This window comes from Cynara cardunculus (genome assembly GCF_001531365.2).
Source record: "Cynara cardunculus var. scolymus isolate 2C chromosome LG 8, CcrdV1, whole genome shotgun sequence".
In the NCBI taxonomy this organism is placed as follows: Eukaryota; Viridiplantae; Streptophyta; class Magnoliopsida; order Asterales; family Asteraceae; genus Cynara; species Cynara cardunculus.
In genome coordinates, this window is record NC_037535.1 from 24,070,361 (window position 1) to 24,086,259 (window position 15,899).

General features: G+C 33.2%; 2 protein-coding genes across 2 annotated transcripts; one reads left to right on the forward strand and one right to left on the reverse strand.

The window, feature by feature from the left end:
- Nucleotides 1-2,780: 2,780 nt before the first annotated feature.
- Nucleotides 2,781-5,917, reverse strand: LOC112516351 (palmitoyl-monogalactosyldiacylglycerol delta-7 desaturase, chloroplastic-like). Its single transcript, XM_025123361.1, has 5 exons — nucleotides 5,318-5,917; nucleotides 4,437-4,577; nucleotides 4,230-4,370; nucleotides 3,070-3,176; nucleotides 2,781-2,988 (listed from the first exon to the last, which is right to left on the reverse strand). The coding sequence occupies exons 1-5, from the start codon at nucleotides 5,915-5,917 to the stop codon at nucleotides 2,781-2,783; spliced, it is 1,197 nt and encodes a 398-aa protein (XP_024979129.1).
- A 5,047-nt stretch (nucleotides 5,918-10,964) lies between these two features.
- On the forward strand, nucleotides 10,965-15,035 carry LOC112517020 (PTI1-like tyrosine-protein kinase At3g15890). Its single transcript, XM_025124315.1, has 4 exons — nucleotides 10,965-11,133; nucleotides 11,528-11,675; nucleotides 12,681-12,943; nucleotides 14,197-15,035. Exons 1-4 carry the CDS (start codon nucleotides 11,090-11,092, stop codon nucleotides 14,834-14,836), a joined length of 1,095 nt encoding a protein of 364 aa, XP_024980083.1. The 5' UTR covers nucleotides 10,965-11,089; the 3' UTR covers nucleotides 14,837-15,035.
- The last annotated feature ends 864 nt before the right edge of the window (nucleotides 15,036-15,899 follow it).

A 15,899-nucleotide genomic window follows, 5' to 3' on the forward strand; every position in this document is an offset into this window, starting at 1 on the left:
TTACAAAACTCCAGTTTGATACCACATAAGTTAATAAGCACTTTTATAAAAAAAAACATAAGTTGTTTTAAATAAGCAATCCCAAACACCTTCATTTAGAGTTTACTATTAACCTTATACTAGTATGGACCATTTTGTCCTTGTCTAACACACAATCTGAAAAGCGGTACCATTCGAAAATACAATTTCTTTTTAATATGTCCAAATAAATGTCAAAAATATTTTACTCATAAACTAAATTTATTTATTTTTAATTTTTTTTGAAGTATATAATATTTATATACAACAAATGCAACAAATAAACTTACATACTTTTCTCATCTTTGGTAAGGTTTGAACCCCTGACATTCTAAAAGGCCAAATGTTACGATACCACTGGCCTTTTAGTATTTATTTTTAATCTTGTTACAATACTTTTGGATTATTTAATTAATAAAATTATAATATCATTTACATTAATATATCAAACCAATTTTTATACTCATTTTGCATTTTTTTTATTTAGAAAATAAAAAGATTGGTTTTTAATTTTTGATTTTATATTATTTTTTTTGCAAATCATGTAATAAAAAATAAAATATTTTAAAATTTTATAGTTGGGCCGATATTAAGCCTAGTCCAATCGGGCCCAACAAGATGGTCTTAATTGGGCCGACGAAGACTATTGAGGCATCAATGGTTGGACCAATTCATATTTTGGATGATATGATTTCTAGGTCAAATATGAGATGTTTGACTTATTGTATTTAGGGTTAGGTTATCTGGTTTGAAGGTGTTTGAACAGTTCAATCAAATCCAATTAGTGTGGTTTGAAAAATCTGAAGTTGTTAACATTTAAAGTATAATATATCCCGGACCGAACCCAACCTATGTGGATTAGGTTAGTCAGGTTGTGACGTACAAACAGCACCGCAGTAATATACTTGTACAAGTATTTTCATTACTGGAGTTAATTGACCTGTTTGTTAACAATTTAATGAGACTCATAGTTTATTCGGTCAAATTTATATGGTTGTTTGGTAGTGGCTTAATGATATAAAAAGTAGCTTATTCAGTAAGCTTCGATGAGAGATTTATGCAGAAAGCCAAGTTTTTTCAAATCTTTCCTTCCCAATTAAAAATATGTTGCTTTCATCTATGAAAAAACTGTCTCAAACACGCTTCTTCCATCTATGATCATCATGGTCTGTAAAAACGTCCGGATTTGGTCCCTCTCTCTAGCGACTGTTAAAAATTTCGTTAAATGAAGAGCATGTTCATCTTTATATCGATTTTTTGTCACTTACCCAATCAAAAACCACATTGACCAAATCATAAAATCGATTTTGATCGTTTAAAATCCAAAAAAAAAAATCAATAAAAGGACGAAAACGTTCCCAATTTAACTGATCTTTTTAATGATCTTTAAAAGAAGAGATCAAATCCGAACGTTTTTACAAACCATAATAGCTGTCTCATAATTTTAAAACTAGAGGAACGAAAATCGTTAATTTTCGACAAACCATAAGTACCAAATCAATATACAATAATCAAGTGCATAAAATAAATTAATTTTGGTAAATACTTTGTTTATATAAATTACCATAAAATAAAATAAAATAAAAATAAAATGATATAATCCAGATATTGAGGTTTAAATTCCAAATACAGGAAATTGCTCAAAATAGCCAATTTTACGGTCAAATTCTACTTCTTAGCAATTTTTCTCCGAAAATTTCCAAAAATGTCCCTACCTTCGTAAGCAACAACTCCTCAACTTGCGAAGGGGTCAAAGTGTACAAAAAAACTGAACATGGTCTGCAAATACATGAACCAAATCTGTAAATAGTTTGGCTCAGCAAGTAGCAGTTTTGCTAGTTGCGGAAGTATTTTGACAGTTAATACATACAGGTATCTAAAAACCACATAAAATAACTAACACAGTTTTAAAAAATATAATACACCTTCAAAAATCAGTTATCTCTAATCTTTTAAATTTCTACAATAAATTTTCAAAGCAAATCATCCAAAAAAATCAGAATTTGTTTATTTGACATATACTGTTTTCATGGGACACGTGTCCGACATTTTCAAGAAATAAAATCTGTCAAAAAATTAGAATTTGTTTATTGGTCGTATAATGTAACTCTTGAATTGTTGTAATGATGTTAGTGATAAAAACCCATAATACCTCTTTACAACATATCCATACCTTTTTAAATTATAAATATTATTGATAAGATTAATAATATTATTAATTGGCGTTGGTGGTGACGGAGGTGGTAGTGTCAACGGCGACGATGATGGTGGCGTTGATGAGAACAGCCGTGGTGGTGGTGACGGTAGTGAAAAGGTGAGGACGTATAATAATATTAAAATGAATAGTAGGATTGAGGTTAATTTTGTCATTTTAAAAAATAGAAACTTAATTCCAAGCATTTAGGAAATTCCATCAGCCATCGAATTTAAAGGAAGGTCGTTCTTTAATATGTTAAATGTGTGATTCTGAACTGGGCCTCCAAAATTTTGGGTCTAATTTTACATTATTTAGGGTCTTTCATAAACGAATGTCAAACCATATCTGATCTTGGTGTCTCTCTAATTTCTATCAGACAAAATAATCTGCCTTTTCGATTCCTCATGGTTTCATGAACCAAACAACCCCTTCGTTTTTGACACTATTTTCATCGGACACATGTCCAGCGTTTTCAAGAATTTTATCACAACAATTGAAACTTGGAATTAATACTTTAAAATGAAGTGTTGTAACTTATAAACACAACAGTACAAGTGCAAAAACCCTAATATATTTTGGAAGGCAAAGCCTTTCTTTGCATATCCATCGGAGTCGGTAGCTTAATATCGGTGGCCAACCCTGTAATCTCAAGAAGACGGATCACATACCATGTGAAATCGATCTGCCACCATTCTAACCCGTGTCTTGCTGAGTACTCAAATGCGTGATGGTTGTTGTGCCATCCAGCTCCAAATGCTAGAATTCCCAGCCACCTGTGTTTTCACGTCCATGGTTGTCGTCATATACAACTAAACAGCTCGAATCAAAAATTCTTCTCGGGTATTATAACTTACCAAATGTTAACAGAAATATCATCTGTGTCCCATACCCGTACTCCTCGTCCGTGACAAACGGAGTTCACTAGCCATGTCATGTGGTATGAGCACACTGTTCTCACCCCCTAGTTTCATATTAGAAAAAACTTTCACTGATTTTGGCATGTTCTCGTTTTCTTAAACTTTCGTAACAACCAACAATTATATACTATCATCTAATGAAATTCATAAATCTTGACAGTTTTCTTTTAGGTGGCACGTGCCACTGTATTGTTCCTTCGTAGTAAGGAAAAAAATTAGGTTCGTGAAAGGTGCAATCGTTTTGTTTTAGAATGTGCAATCGTTTTGTTTTAGAAGGTGCAACCGTTTTATATGGTGTCACTGTATCCAAAAATTCTCGAGTCTGTCCCTGAGTGGAGGTTTTGAGTTACTAATAATCACATTCATATGCATGTGGTTATCTGAGTTACTAATAATTACTATAACTGAAAAATTGAGCAAGTTGGAATAAAGGTTAAACAAATCCACTAATAATAGTTGGAATTTTGGACAAATATTGAGGAAATCGAGTGACGATTTGGACAAATATGCATATGAATGTGATTATCAGTAATTTTGCATATAAATATGATTATTCAAAGACATATGCATGAATTTGTTAAAATTTCGGTCATGATGATAAAAATAAATAAATAAATGTCGTTAAATGTATATGAAAGTTTTATTCTCACCATAACTTTTATCCTCACTGGCCCAACCATGTTCTATTAAATATAAAAAAGGTAAATTACATGAAAAAATAACGTACTTTAACTTGATTCCTATTTTGGGTAACGTACTTTCAAAACTTTCATTTTGGTACTTAAGATGTAAAGTTTTAAACATTTAAGTACTCAGGTAACGGGTTGAAGCATTAACCGGTTACCATGTTGATGTGACGAGTGATGTGGTATCTGGTTAAACGTTTCAGCAAATAATGTTGAGTTGGATACCACATCAGCATGGTAACCGGTTAATGCTTTAACCGGTTATTCGGGTAATTAAATGTTTAAAATTCTACATCGTAGGTACCATAATAGGAATCAAGTTAAAGTGTGTTACTTTTCATGCAATTTGTCATATAAAAGAAAACATATTTTCATATGGAATTTAAAGTTTGAGGATAGAAATTGTCGTACTATTCCCCAAACGACAAACGGAAATCCTCCAATTGCATATAGAACGAACCCAAGCCCCAACGGATGCAGAAAGTAAGTCGTTCGAAGAAACCTATAAAATGGTTGTTTCTCCAAATCTCTCACATTATTCGGCAATTCAGTCTGCAACAACAACATATAAAAGATAACTGTATCATGAAATCACAAATTAATCAAAGAAATCCATACCATTTTCGCAACGTTCTCCGTATCAAGCATCCATTTGATGTAACTATGCCAGAATCCTTTAATCGGAGTATGTGGATCTCTCTCTGAATCGCAGTATTGATGATGATACCGATGTGTGCTCACCCAATCGATCGGAGATCCCTTAATGGTTCACAATTCATGATTCAAAATATCAGCAATCTCGATTTTGGGACTATCGAGCTCGAATTAGGGTGTTCAAAAAAACCGTTGGACCGCTCAAACCGGTCGAACCAAGTCAAATCGGACCATATTTGGCGGTTTGAACGGTCTGACAATCCGATCTGGATCTGGAAAATACTCAAACCGCTCCGTCCAGTCTGGTCTACGGTTTTGAACATTTTTTTAGCGGACTGAACCAAGCCGACCGCCAAAAAGTACACATATATTAATTATATTTAGTCTTAATGTTATAAACTCAACTTTATGACAAAATTACAAAAAAAAAAGTTCGTCGAAGAAATTATGATTTTAATTTTCATTTATCAATTGACCGCGTCATCTAAATTTAGCAAAATTCCGAATTTCGTCAAAAATAAATCTAAATTCCAAATCGTGATTCAACTTGCTCAATATTTGTCCAAAATTCCAACTATTGTTAGTAGATCTGTTTAACTTTTTTTCCAACTTGTTCAATGTTTTTTTAGTTACAGATAGATTTTTTTTTAGTTTAAAGCCCATAAAATACTCAAACCGTCTAAATCGGTCAAAACCCCCATTTTATGATCCGGTTTGGTCACTTGCTGCCAAACTGCTTGGTTTAGAAAATTCCCTAAACCGCCGTTACAGTTTGGCCCCCAAACCGGACCACGAACACCGGAGCTCGAATCAACAAAAATGGCGGTTTAAAGGTTTTAATTCACCTGAAGAGCCTGAGCTCCGCAATAAGCGAATGCGTATTCCAGCCATTTGGGGATCTTGAAGGTTTTATGTGATAGATTTCTATGGTAGGAAAGTGTGATTCCCAGATACGTTACGGTATACAATCCGATCGTCAACCATAAAGCTCCCCACGTAAACGTAAATGGCGCAAAAACCGATAGCAAATGGATCGTCACCAACAAACCGAGCGTCACTTTGTCGACTTTATTCCCATTCCGACCTCGATACATTTCTCGCAATCGTGTAATCATGGTGTCTGCCGACAGAATCCTTCCTTCTCCACCGCTTTCTAATTTCAATTCCGATGATTTCACTTCTGATAATTTCAATTCCGATTCCGATTCCAATTCCAATTGAGGTTCCAACTCCAATTCCGGTTTCAGTTGTGATTCCATTGTCGTACTGCGAGTTCTGAATAGTTGACTTTTGCGGCGGTGATTGGTGGTTGTGATGGTGGTTTTTGGTGGTGGAATGGAATGTTGATCGATGAAGATGGTGGATGGTGCACATGTTGGGTGGTGGTGGTAGTGAAGTTTCCGGAAGAATTTGGCGGTGGTCGGAGGTGGTGTTAGCAACGCCATCGGTGACGGTGGTTGTGATCGATTATCAAGTTCAATGTCTGTATATAAAGATGTATTTTTGCATGTACGTTTTGAAAATGATTATGTGATGGGTAAGATGAAGACGACAACGTAATCATGCAAATGATACCCGGGTTAATAAACATGTTACAAGAAAGAAGCTCGTTTGACGGAGATGTGATAAGATTGTGACGGTTTATTTATTTGTATACGGAATTCTATCTAAGATCCCGGTTCGAGTTCGAGTCTATACTGAACATATGATTAGACGATGTGCACGCAACACGCATAGTGGTCTGGACTCTAATGGCTGTAATTAGGAAAAAGGAATATTGTAACCAAACTGAATATATACAGTAAGATCCATTTGAAAACAGTGTCGAAAGTTAGAATATATACAAATCTGAGCACATGTGCATATCAGATAGATTGCTTAAAAATTACGTGTATGCATATGTGCATACTGTTTAGATGAACGGTTATCAGAGTGTTTTTTAACTTTTATTTTTTATGGTTTTTCTTCTGAAACTGGCCTTATATATAATATTATATAGTTAATAAAAATAATAAATATTAAGAGTAAAATAAATCTTATTTTGATATAAATTTCCCCTGTTGAAATTTAATACGGAGGACATGGTTTTGGAATATGATTTATTATTAAAAAAAAACTTTTATTAGTCTCTTATGTCTTATTTATTAAGAGATGAGGTCATTTAGACTGTTTGTTTTTGCAAATTTTTCAAAAGCATTTATATTATCTGGTAAGAAGTAAATCAACTTTTTATTTGTCTCTTATTGTTCTTCAAACCCTAAACAACGGCGTTTCTCAATCGATTTACCTTGATCTATCACTTCTCTCAATCGATCCTTACCAAATCAATCATGACCCCTCTCAATTAATGTATTTTAACAGGATTTAAATGTGTTAAATACCGTTAATGACATATTTTCGTTTAAATGAATGTTAATTATATAATTTAGAAGTAAATTTTGTAATGATGATGAATAAATATGTGAAATTTTATAAATTTATCCATAAATTCAACAGTTTAATTTTTTAATAAGTAAAAATAGACAATTTAAACAAATTAAGACGTTTACAAAAACAAATGTTCTTATTGATTGAGATTTCAGACTTCAACACCAGCTCTTATAAATCAGAAACAAAATAAGATTTCAGACTTCAACACCTTTTAAAAAACAAACGTCACCTAAGAGTATTGTCAAAAACTTTTGAAATATATTATATCTTAGGGCAAATTGCATGAAAAATAAACGTACTTTAACTTGATTCCTATTTCGGTTAACATACTTTCAAAACTTCTATTTTGGTACCTAAGATGTAAAGTTTTAATCATTTAAGTACTAACCGGTTGAAAACTAATTTTAGATTAAAAAAAATTCATATCACTAACCACATCAGCAAATAATACTGAGATGAATACCACATCATCACGGTAACTGGTTAATGCTTCCACCGGTTACCCGGACACTTAATTGTTTAAAACTTTACATCTTATGTACCAAAATAGAAGTTCTGAAAGTACATTACCCAAAATAAAAATCAAATTAAAGTACATTATTTTTTCATATAATGTTAAATCAAATGTTGTGTTTTTTTTATTATAAAAAAAACAAAAATAAAATAAAATGCTAGTTTTTTCCTCATTATTAAGCATAAAGAATTGAATGGTTAGGCATACCTACCCTTCATTAATACCAAACATGTGTTGTCTTTCTACAAAACCTTTAACATCTATTTAAGGTTTCTTATGATTCACATCATCATAAATAATTGCATTTACTTCATTTCATATATTCATTAATATATTAAATGTCATCATAGTTTCAACGAGGGGTGTAAATGATACGAGACAACTAGTGAGCTATTCGAGATCGATTTGGTCAATGCTTGGTTTGAACTTGAGCTTGACTCGACGTATTAACGAGTCGAGTCAAGCTACTCAATACTCGACTCGAAAAGCTCGTGAGATGCTAAATTATTTTATATATGATTAATTTTCAAGTATAATTAGTTTTTAAATATAACCTTTTATTTAAATTCCTATAAATATAACCTTTGATTTCATATTAATTGGATAGAAAAAAATAAAACCATAAGGGTGGTGTCCGATTGGTTTGAGTTTGGACTCAAAAGTCAAAAGTGTCTGGAGCTCCTAGGTTTAAAATTCAGAGAGAAATAAAAATCCATTTATGGCTACGGAGATTCAAATACGATGATTCTGACTACCCACGAAGCAGGTGGTCGCTCTGAGATTAGTCGGCTCATATATTGAGTTAGATATCTAGATTAATAAAAAAAATATAAGGGTTATAATCTACCTTTCTCACTTTTTTTCGTTTTTGCCTCTTTATTGGTGTAGTTCCCCTGATTCTTCAACTATAACTATACGGATATAAGTAGCTCACAAAATACAAAGTGCACTTTTGAGTGGACACGTGTCAAGCTTTGAAGTCCTCGTAAAACAGAGTATTTTGTGTCACCTCTCTGAAAAGATTAATGACAAGGATAAATCGGTAATTAAAATATCTATACTATATTATAAAATATTTGACAAAAACTCTTAAAAACCATTTTTATGTATGAAGTATTGTATATTGATGTATATTACTTAAAGTTCAAGGATTACAAGTAAATTATGCATAAGTATAACTTATTAAAGCTCCACGTTTGAATTCGTGTAACTAATTGGCGGATAAACATAATCAGATAAAGGATAAAACATCTCATTTTAAAATATTAAAAATCTAAAATATAATCAGGATAATTATCGAGTTTTAACAAAATAATTAACTATTATCTTTATAAGGAAATTATATTACTAAACCAAATATAAATTACTTTGTTATTGAACTTAAATTAAATTGTAATTAAAAAATTTGAATTAAAAAACAAAAAAGATGAATTTTAAATAGTTAATTTGATACTAATATCGATATAATTTTGTCAAATTTTTATGATATTTTCAATTTTATATTTTATTCAAAAATAAAAACATTATCGCTCTTTCAAAATCACATAAGACCATATTATAACATCAATTGAAAAAATAAAATGAAATACTAAAATCGAAATGTATCTCGCTGCATTGTACGAGTACCCTTCTACTTAATTAAAATACTTTCTAAAATCTAATTATTTAACTAAAAAATCACAAGTACAATATGTTTAATCAAACAATAGAAAATCAAGAGACTATTTAGCAACACATATTAGATAAGTGTTAATCAAGTAAGGGGACGTTTACAAAACGTTTATCTGAGTAATCATTCACCGGTAAAATTCAACATTATCAGTTACTTACTTTGTAAGATTTTTATCCACCAAAATGGTATAGTATGAAATAATTTACCCGATAAGCGCTAACCATGGTAAGAGTCGTCGTCTTCACTTACCGGGTAAGAATCTCGCTCCTTGCTTTGCTCGTACTGTGTAAGATTTTTGGTCTTTGTCATATTCATTCAGTAAGGTAATGTGATTTAGTAAGAGCTTACTCAATAAGTATTTGGTAAACGACCCCTAAAAATACAATATAATTAAAAGATTTGGTCTCAGTAAACATCGATTGAAAATGGTGTCTACCAAGAGTCTAGGTAAACGTTGGTCGAGTCCAAAGTAACTCCTTCCTTACCAGATCAATATATTAGTCAGCATTTTTGTAGGTCAGATGTATTGATAAGCACCGTTCCTTTTAGCCAGATAAAAACCATTTACACAGTAAAAAACAATTAACAAGTAATCAACAACGTATAATTATTATGACTGATTTACAACATCTTTTCAACAACTATGCTATAATTTTTCTAGAATGGAGAATCAAAAGTCACAATTTTTACAGAAAACTGCATCCAACTCAGATAACTACTCTATTTTAGCAGTTAACATTAAATATAATTTTGAAATATCTTATACGTTTAATAAATATTATGTATTTCTCCTTAATATTAATTTCAATACCTCTTATTGGTGGAAAATAATTAAAATACTATTTCTCTCTCTTATATAAAGTTACAGAGCATCTCCAAAATATATGTTATATTTTTTCTCAGTTCTTCTAAATTTGGAGATATTTTTCATCCTATCTTCAATTTTTTTTATCTATTTTAGAGGAGAGTTTAGTATAACTGCTGAAACACAGTTTTTCCAAATTTCTAAAATAACATAACCGTTGGAGATGCTCATAGCAATTTATCTTGATGTAGAGATTTTCATATCCTCTCTCACTTTTTCAATTTTATCATACAATTTAGCATAGCTGTTAGAGTATAAAATTTTTATCATACAATTTAGCATAGCTGTTAGAGTATACAATTGCTGAGGTAGCTAAGAGACAAAAAAAAAATACAATTGTTGTCCGGGTCTGTAAGTGGCACCTCCGTAATTTCTGCACAAACCCGCAAATTACGGAGGTGACACTTGTAGATTACTTTTGTCTTTTAACTACCTCCGTATATTAACCTGCAAAAATAGTGACATTTAGGGGTTATTTGACAATTGCTGAATGGTTTGGTGCAGAATGATTAAGTAGTCAAAATAATTAAGAGGCTCTTATGATATAGTGCAAAATGAAATATAACTGTTTGGTAATTGTGTATAATGAAATTAAGGTTCTTAATGGTTAAGGGAGATCCATAATACAAAATAATTCAGAGGATTTTAGAATCAATAAGAGGCAGATTTTTTTTTTACCAAACAAGATTTACCTTTTAACGATTCAGAGATTGTCTCTTAATAAAATTATTAAGAGGTAAACAAACAACCCCTTAGGTAAAATAGAAAGATAAATTATCAGTGAATTTCCCATTCAAATATCTCAATTATTTTGTAGTAATGAATTATTAAAAAAAGGTATCCCAACAATTATTTATGGAAAAAACAAAAATTAGGAATTTAAAATTAAGGCATTGGACCCCACTTTCTTCTTATTACCCAAAAAGGTCATCAGAAGTCCAAAAAGATTAACGGCGAACCCCTGTTCTCAAACTCCATTTTTGCTCTTTGATGTCAGCTTTCCACCATAGCCAATAGCTTTACGCTTCCTCCCATTTTGGTCCTCGTGGCTTAGATTCTTATTGGATTACAAAGCTTCTTTTACACACTCAACCTTCAAAAACTTCCATTAAACGCTTCGCTAAGCTTGTCGGCTTATGGATTTTCACTCCTATTTTTGCTGCCTCAGAGGATTCGATCGGTATGTTTAACTCAAATCAGTGTTCAATTGATCGAATAAAACCCCAGTTATAATGCTAACTCGTTACTTTCGAACCAATTTTAATTTTATCGATGCCATTGACTTTGTCCATTGTTAAGGTTTAATTGAGCTGATTCTGCTCTTAAACTGTTTGAATTCCATGTTTGATGTTGTTTTTCGTTTGCTTATGTCGAATTTGTTGGATTAACGCTAATGGAAAATTGGGGATTTAGCGGAAAAAAGGGGGGGATTAGAGTTTGAAACGTTTTAGTGCAGTTACGTGATATGATTGTTATGGATGTTGTTGAATTGATGCCTATTGATTTTGACTTTTACGATGAAATTAGGGTTTTTTTGGACTGACTGTTTAGAATTGGAATCCTAAATTTTACAGGAAACAGAACAAGAAGAAACAGTCAACATGGAGGATATTCTCATTGAAGGAATTGCATTCTGCTACAAACAATTTTAATTATGATAATAAGCTTGGAGAAGGTGGATTTGGGAGTGTTTATTGGGGCCAACTTTGGGATGGATCTCAAGTAATCAACTAATCTCTATCATCAAAAAGCTTTTGTTTTTCAATTAATTCATCACTTATTGGTTAAAGGGTTGTTTGGTTGGGTACTTTGTCTGTATAGATCGAGAAGGTTTTTGTGTGGCAGGGTTTTTCATAGATGGAATGAACGTGTTCTTTAATTGAAAGAGGCATGTTTGGAAAAAACTTGGCTTTTTGCATAAAGTTCCCTCTAGAAGCTTAAGGACTAAGTTTCTTTCTTTATCATTAAGTCACTACCCAACAGATATTTATAGTTGACCAAATAAGTTGTGAGTCTCATTAAGCTTATTATGTTGCTGACAAACAATCTCATATGTGTTTTATCAAGCGCTAAATATGTTCAAAGTGGATTCAAGTTTGTGGGATTAGGGTTTTTAAGTTTTTGGTTCCTTGCATCAACTATTATTATGTTTATGTGATTGTATTCCAACAATGAACAATGGCTGCATATGTTTTATGATTAGAAGTTGGTCAACACAATTCAATTCTCTTACTTATGGCAAAGAATAATCAAATCCTTCAACCATAGAATTTGGCGGAATCAATCAATTCAATCCTCAAACCAAACATCATCAAGGAATTTGTCATTCCAATTCCATCAAATTTCTTCGGATTGTCCGAACCAAACGGCCCCTTAGGCTATATTTAGCAAACTAACTTAATAAGATGGTTGTTAGCTGAAAAACTAGCTCATAAACTAGTCATGTTCAGTTAAAACTAGCTGATAATGTAAAATAACCAAAAAAGTTATATCGAAATTAATTGGAAAAACATAAGGGGTATAATTGTAAATAAGTGGAAAAACATAAGGGGTATAATTGTAAATAAGTGGAAAAAGCCCCTAAAGCATATTGAAAAATAGCGTTTCATTAAGCTACCTTATGGCTAACCAAATGGGGCTTTTTCAGTAAGCTCAAAAAACAAGATAGCTTATGGTTGCCAAGATTGATATACAATTGCCCATTGCTGACAAGGGACATATGTGCAGATTGCAGTGAAGAGATTGAAGGTTTGGAGCAATAAGGCGGAGATGGAATTTGCCGTTGAAGTTGAGATACTTGCACGGGTTAGACACAAGAATCTACTCAGTTTACGGGGATATTGTGCAGAAGGTCAAGAACGATTAATCGTGTATGATTACATGCCTAATCTCAGCTTACTTTCACATCTTCATGGCCAACACTCTGCTGAATGCCTTCTTGATTGGAATCGACGAATGACCATTGCTATCGGATCTGCAGAAGGAATTGTGTAAGCACTTCAATCCTTGTCGTTGAGTATTCAAGAACACCCGAATAAGTACTTTGTGTTTTTTCTGCCAAATTTAGATACATGTTAGAGTCCACATCAACACTCAGGGTGCGTTTAGTATCTAGACTAAACAGGACAGAACATCTGTTCAGTGTTTGGAAGACGTATTGGATAGGGCACAACAGATAAAATGACCAATTTATGTCTAATGAATTGTTTATATATTTTGATTAATTTATATATTTTATTAAATTATAATAATAAAATATATCATTAGGAAATTTTCTTCAAGACATTAAATAACACCAAAACAAAAAGTACAGATAGTTCCAATTTTTATTTTATACTTTTTTATATCATTTTTTATTATTAATATTTAATAAATTACATAAATTAATCAAAGTATAGAAACCATATAAAAATAATATTTTGAGGATAGTTAGGTGAAAGTTTAAAGAACATAAAATACGATAAATAAAATTTAAAGAAAGAATAAAAGGTAAAGAAAGAGGCGTATATGATGTTTTAAGAGAATTATTTTTTATTTTGAGATTATATTGGTAAAATATAGGTCTGTTCTACCTTGTTTCATGGGGTGGGAGTGGAACTAGCCCCCCTTTGTTTCACATAAATTTTTTGCCAAACGTGGAACAGTGATCCCTGCTCTGTCTTGTTCAATGTACCAAACGCACCCTCAAGGGCAGTCTGTGTCCTTCTAGCCTCCTTTGGAGGGTGCGTGTTAGAGTGCTGCATCATCAGCTATACTTGGACCATGTCTCTTCCATATATATATATATTGGAACTTCCTGTTTCTCTTCAAGGGCTCTTTTAGAGAGTAATCTAATAGGGTTCCACATATTCTCACATGGTATTACAACCAAGGTCTACTACTCTATGACTCGACACTCTAGGAGAACCCGTCCCCATCTAGCCTCCATTGGAGGGGCGTGTTAGAGTCCACATCGGCCAGACTTAAATTATTTCTCCTCAATATATGTTGGAACCGCCTCTAGCGTGTAGCTCAGTTGGCAAAAGGATGGGGCGATTTTGCCCAAATACAAGACAAGCTTGTATTCATTCCCGGACCTAGGCTCAGACGCCTAGTGAGCCAAAAAATACCCCATCAGATTGGTGTCCTTGGAGGCTGGTTCTGTTTGGGGGTCTGTTTGAGTTGCCAGTAATCTAGTTTTTCCCCAAATATATGCCACCAAATGGAATCTGACATAATAGTTTCTTGATTATATATCATCCAGCTATCTTCACCACCATGCCACACCACACATAATCCACAGAGATATTAAAGCGAGCAACGTCTTGCTAGACGCAGATTTCAACGCCCAGGTGGCTGATTTCGGATTCGCAAAGCTAATCCCGGATGGCGCCACACACGTTACCACCAGAGTCAAAGGCACACTCGGGTACCTCGCCCCTGAATACGCAATGCTAGGAAAGGCGTCAGAGAGTTGTGACGTTTACAGCTTCGGCATTCTTCTGCTCGAACTCGCTAGTGGCAAGAAACCTATTGAGAAGCTACACGGCACCACGAGAAGGTCAATCACAGAATGGGCTCTACCATTAGCATGCCAGAAAAATTTCAGTGAAATCGCAGATCCAAAACTGAACGGGAACTATTCGGCTGACGAAATGAAAAGGGTCAGCCTCGTTGGTCTGATCTGTGCTCGAAATCAACCCGACAAACGACCAACGATTCTCGAAGTGGTTGAATTGTTGAAGGGGGAATCAAAAGAGAAGGTTGATGCTTTGGAGAATGATGACATGTTTTGTGGAAAACATGATTACAATGATGGGGTTTCTGTTGCTGATGATAGTTGTGATTCTATTTCTGTGGAGAAAGCACAAAAAGAAGAGATTGAAAAGGTGGTGGGGATATAGAAGATGAAGTCCATGGGGGCGGGGGCCGGGGGGCATGGCTGAGTTGGTTTGTAAAAAAAGCTTCATTTTTTATGCCAGTTTTATCGTGTTATTTGCTTCTTCTTTTTCAATTTTTCCCAGTTAGTGTGTGGATATTACTGTGTTATTTGGAACGGATTTGTTGTGAAAAATGGGAAATCAAGCATATATTTACTTTTTAGCCAACCTTTTTGACGTGTCCAGATGAAAAGTGGGCCTATCGGCAAAATAAATTGAGACACCGTAGCTTGCGGCACCACAAGCACATGCCTCGGTGCACAAAAAGCAAGTGAAAGTCCCAGCTTGCAACACCGTAAGGACATACCGTAACTTGCGTCACTGGAAAGACATATGCCACAGTGGCCCTACGAGAAAACTGTCTTGCGATGTTGATTTGTGGTTTCTTGGCTGTTTTATATAAATTTTCATCGTAATTTTTTTGGGTTATTTTAAATCATCACTTGGCTTATAATTTTTACAAACACAGATAAGTTTATCAATTAACAGTTAATTTATTAGTCGATCATTAGTTTTTCAGTTTTTTTTCCAACAACTAGTTTATTAAACCAAAGGGCCTTTGATCTAGCGATATGCAAGTCTTTGACCTCCTAAGAAGTCAGAGGTTCAAACCTTACAAAATGTGAAGACTGTGTAAATTTATTTGTTCTATTTACTGTATATAAATATTAGTAACTAGTATGTCAAACATAGCCTTGATCTGTTGAGTCGGCCTTTGGATATGATATGCTTTTCAACTAGGTTATTGGTCCTAACCTTGGTTTGGTGTAACAGCATCTGTAATGGAGTAATTTATAAGAACTTATTTTTTGTATTTTTTTTTTACTACATCTTTGCTAACTATCGGTCTTAGTCATACCAAACAGCAGACATACATTTGTGATGTCCAGTCTTATCTTGCTTGGTCCGCTCCCGTCTGATCCTGCCCTTCCAGTCAAATCATGTCATATTATGTCATGTACAGTCCAATCATGTATGCGTACCAAATGCAACTCAAATTAGTAACTTATAAAACCGCTTTTCATGG

Bases quoted from the DNA above. Each gene is read 5' to 3' on its own strand.
- LOC112517020 (XM_025124315.1), top strand. From the start codon at position 11,090: ATGGATTTTCACTCCTATTTTTGCTGCCTCAGAGGATTCGATCG. The intron at 11,134-11,527 runs GTATGTTTAACT...TAAATTTTACAG, and splicing joins TGCCTCAGAGGATTCGATCG to GAAACAGAACAAGAAGAAAC. The intron at 12,944-14,196 runs GTAAGCACTTCA...TATATCATCCAG, and splicing joins GGATCTGCAGAAGGAATTGT to CTATCTTCACCACCATGCCA.
- LOC112516351 (XM_025123361.1), bottom strand. From the start codon at position 5,917: ATGGCGTTGCTAACACCACCTCCGACCACCGCCAAATTCTTCCGGAAA. The intron at 4,371-4,436 runs GTATGGATTTCT...TTGTTGTTGCAG, and splicing joins CGGAGAACGTTGCGAAAATG to ACTGAATTGCCGAATAATGT. The intron at 2,989-3,069 runs GTAAGTTATAAT...GTGAAAACACAG, and splicing joins GATATTTCTGTTAACATTTG to GTGGCTGGGAATTCTAGCAT.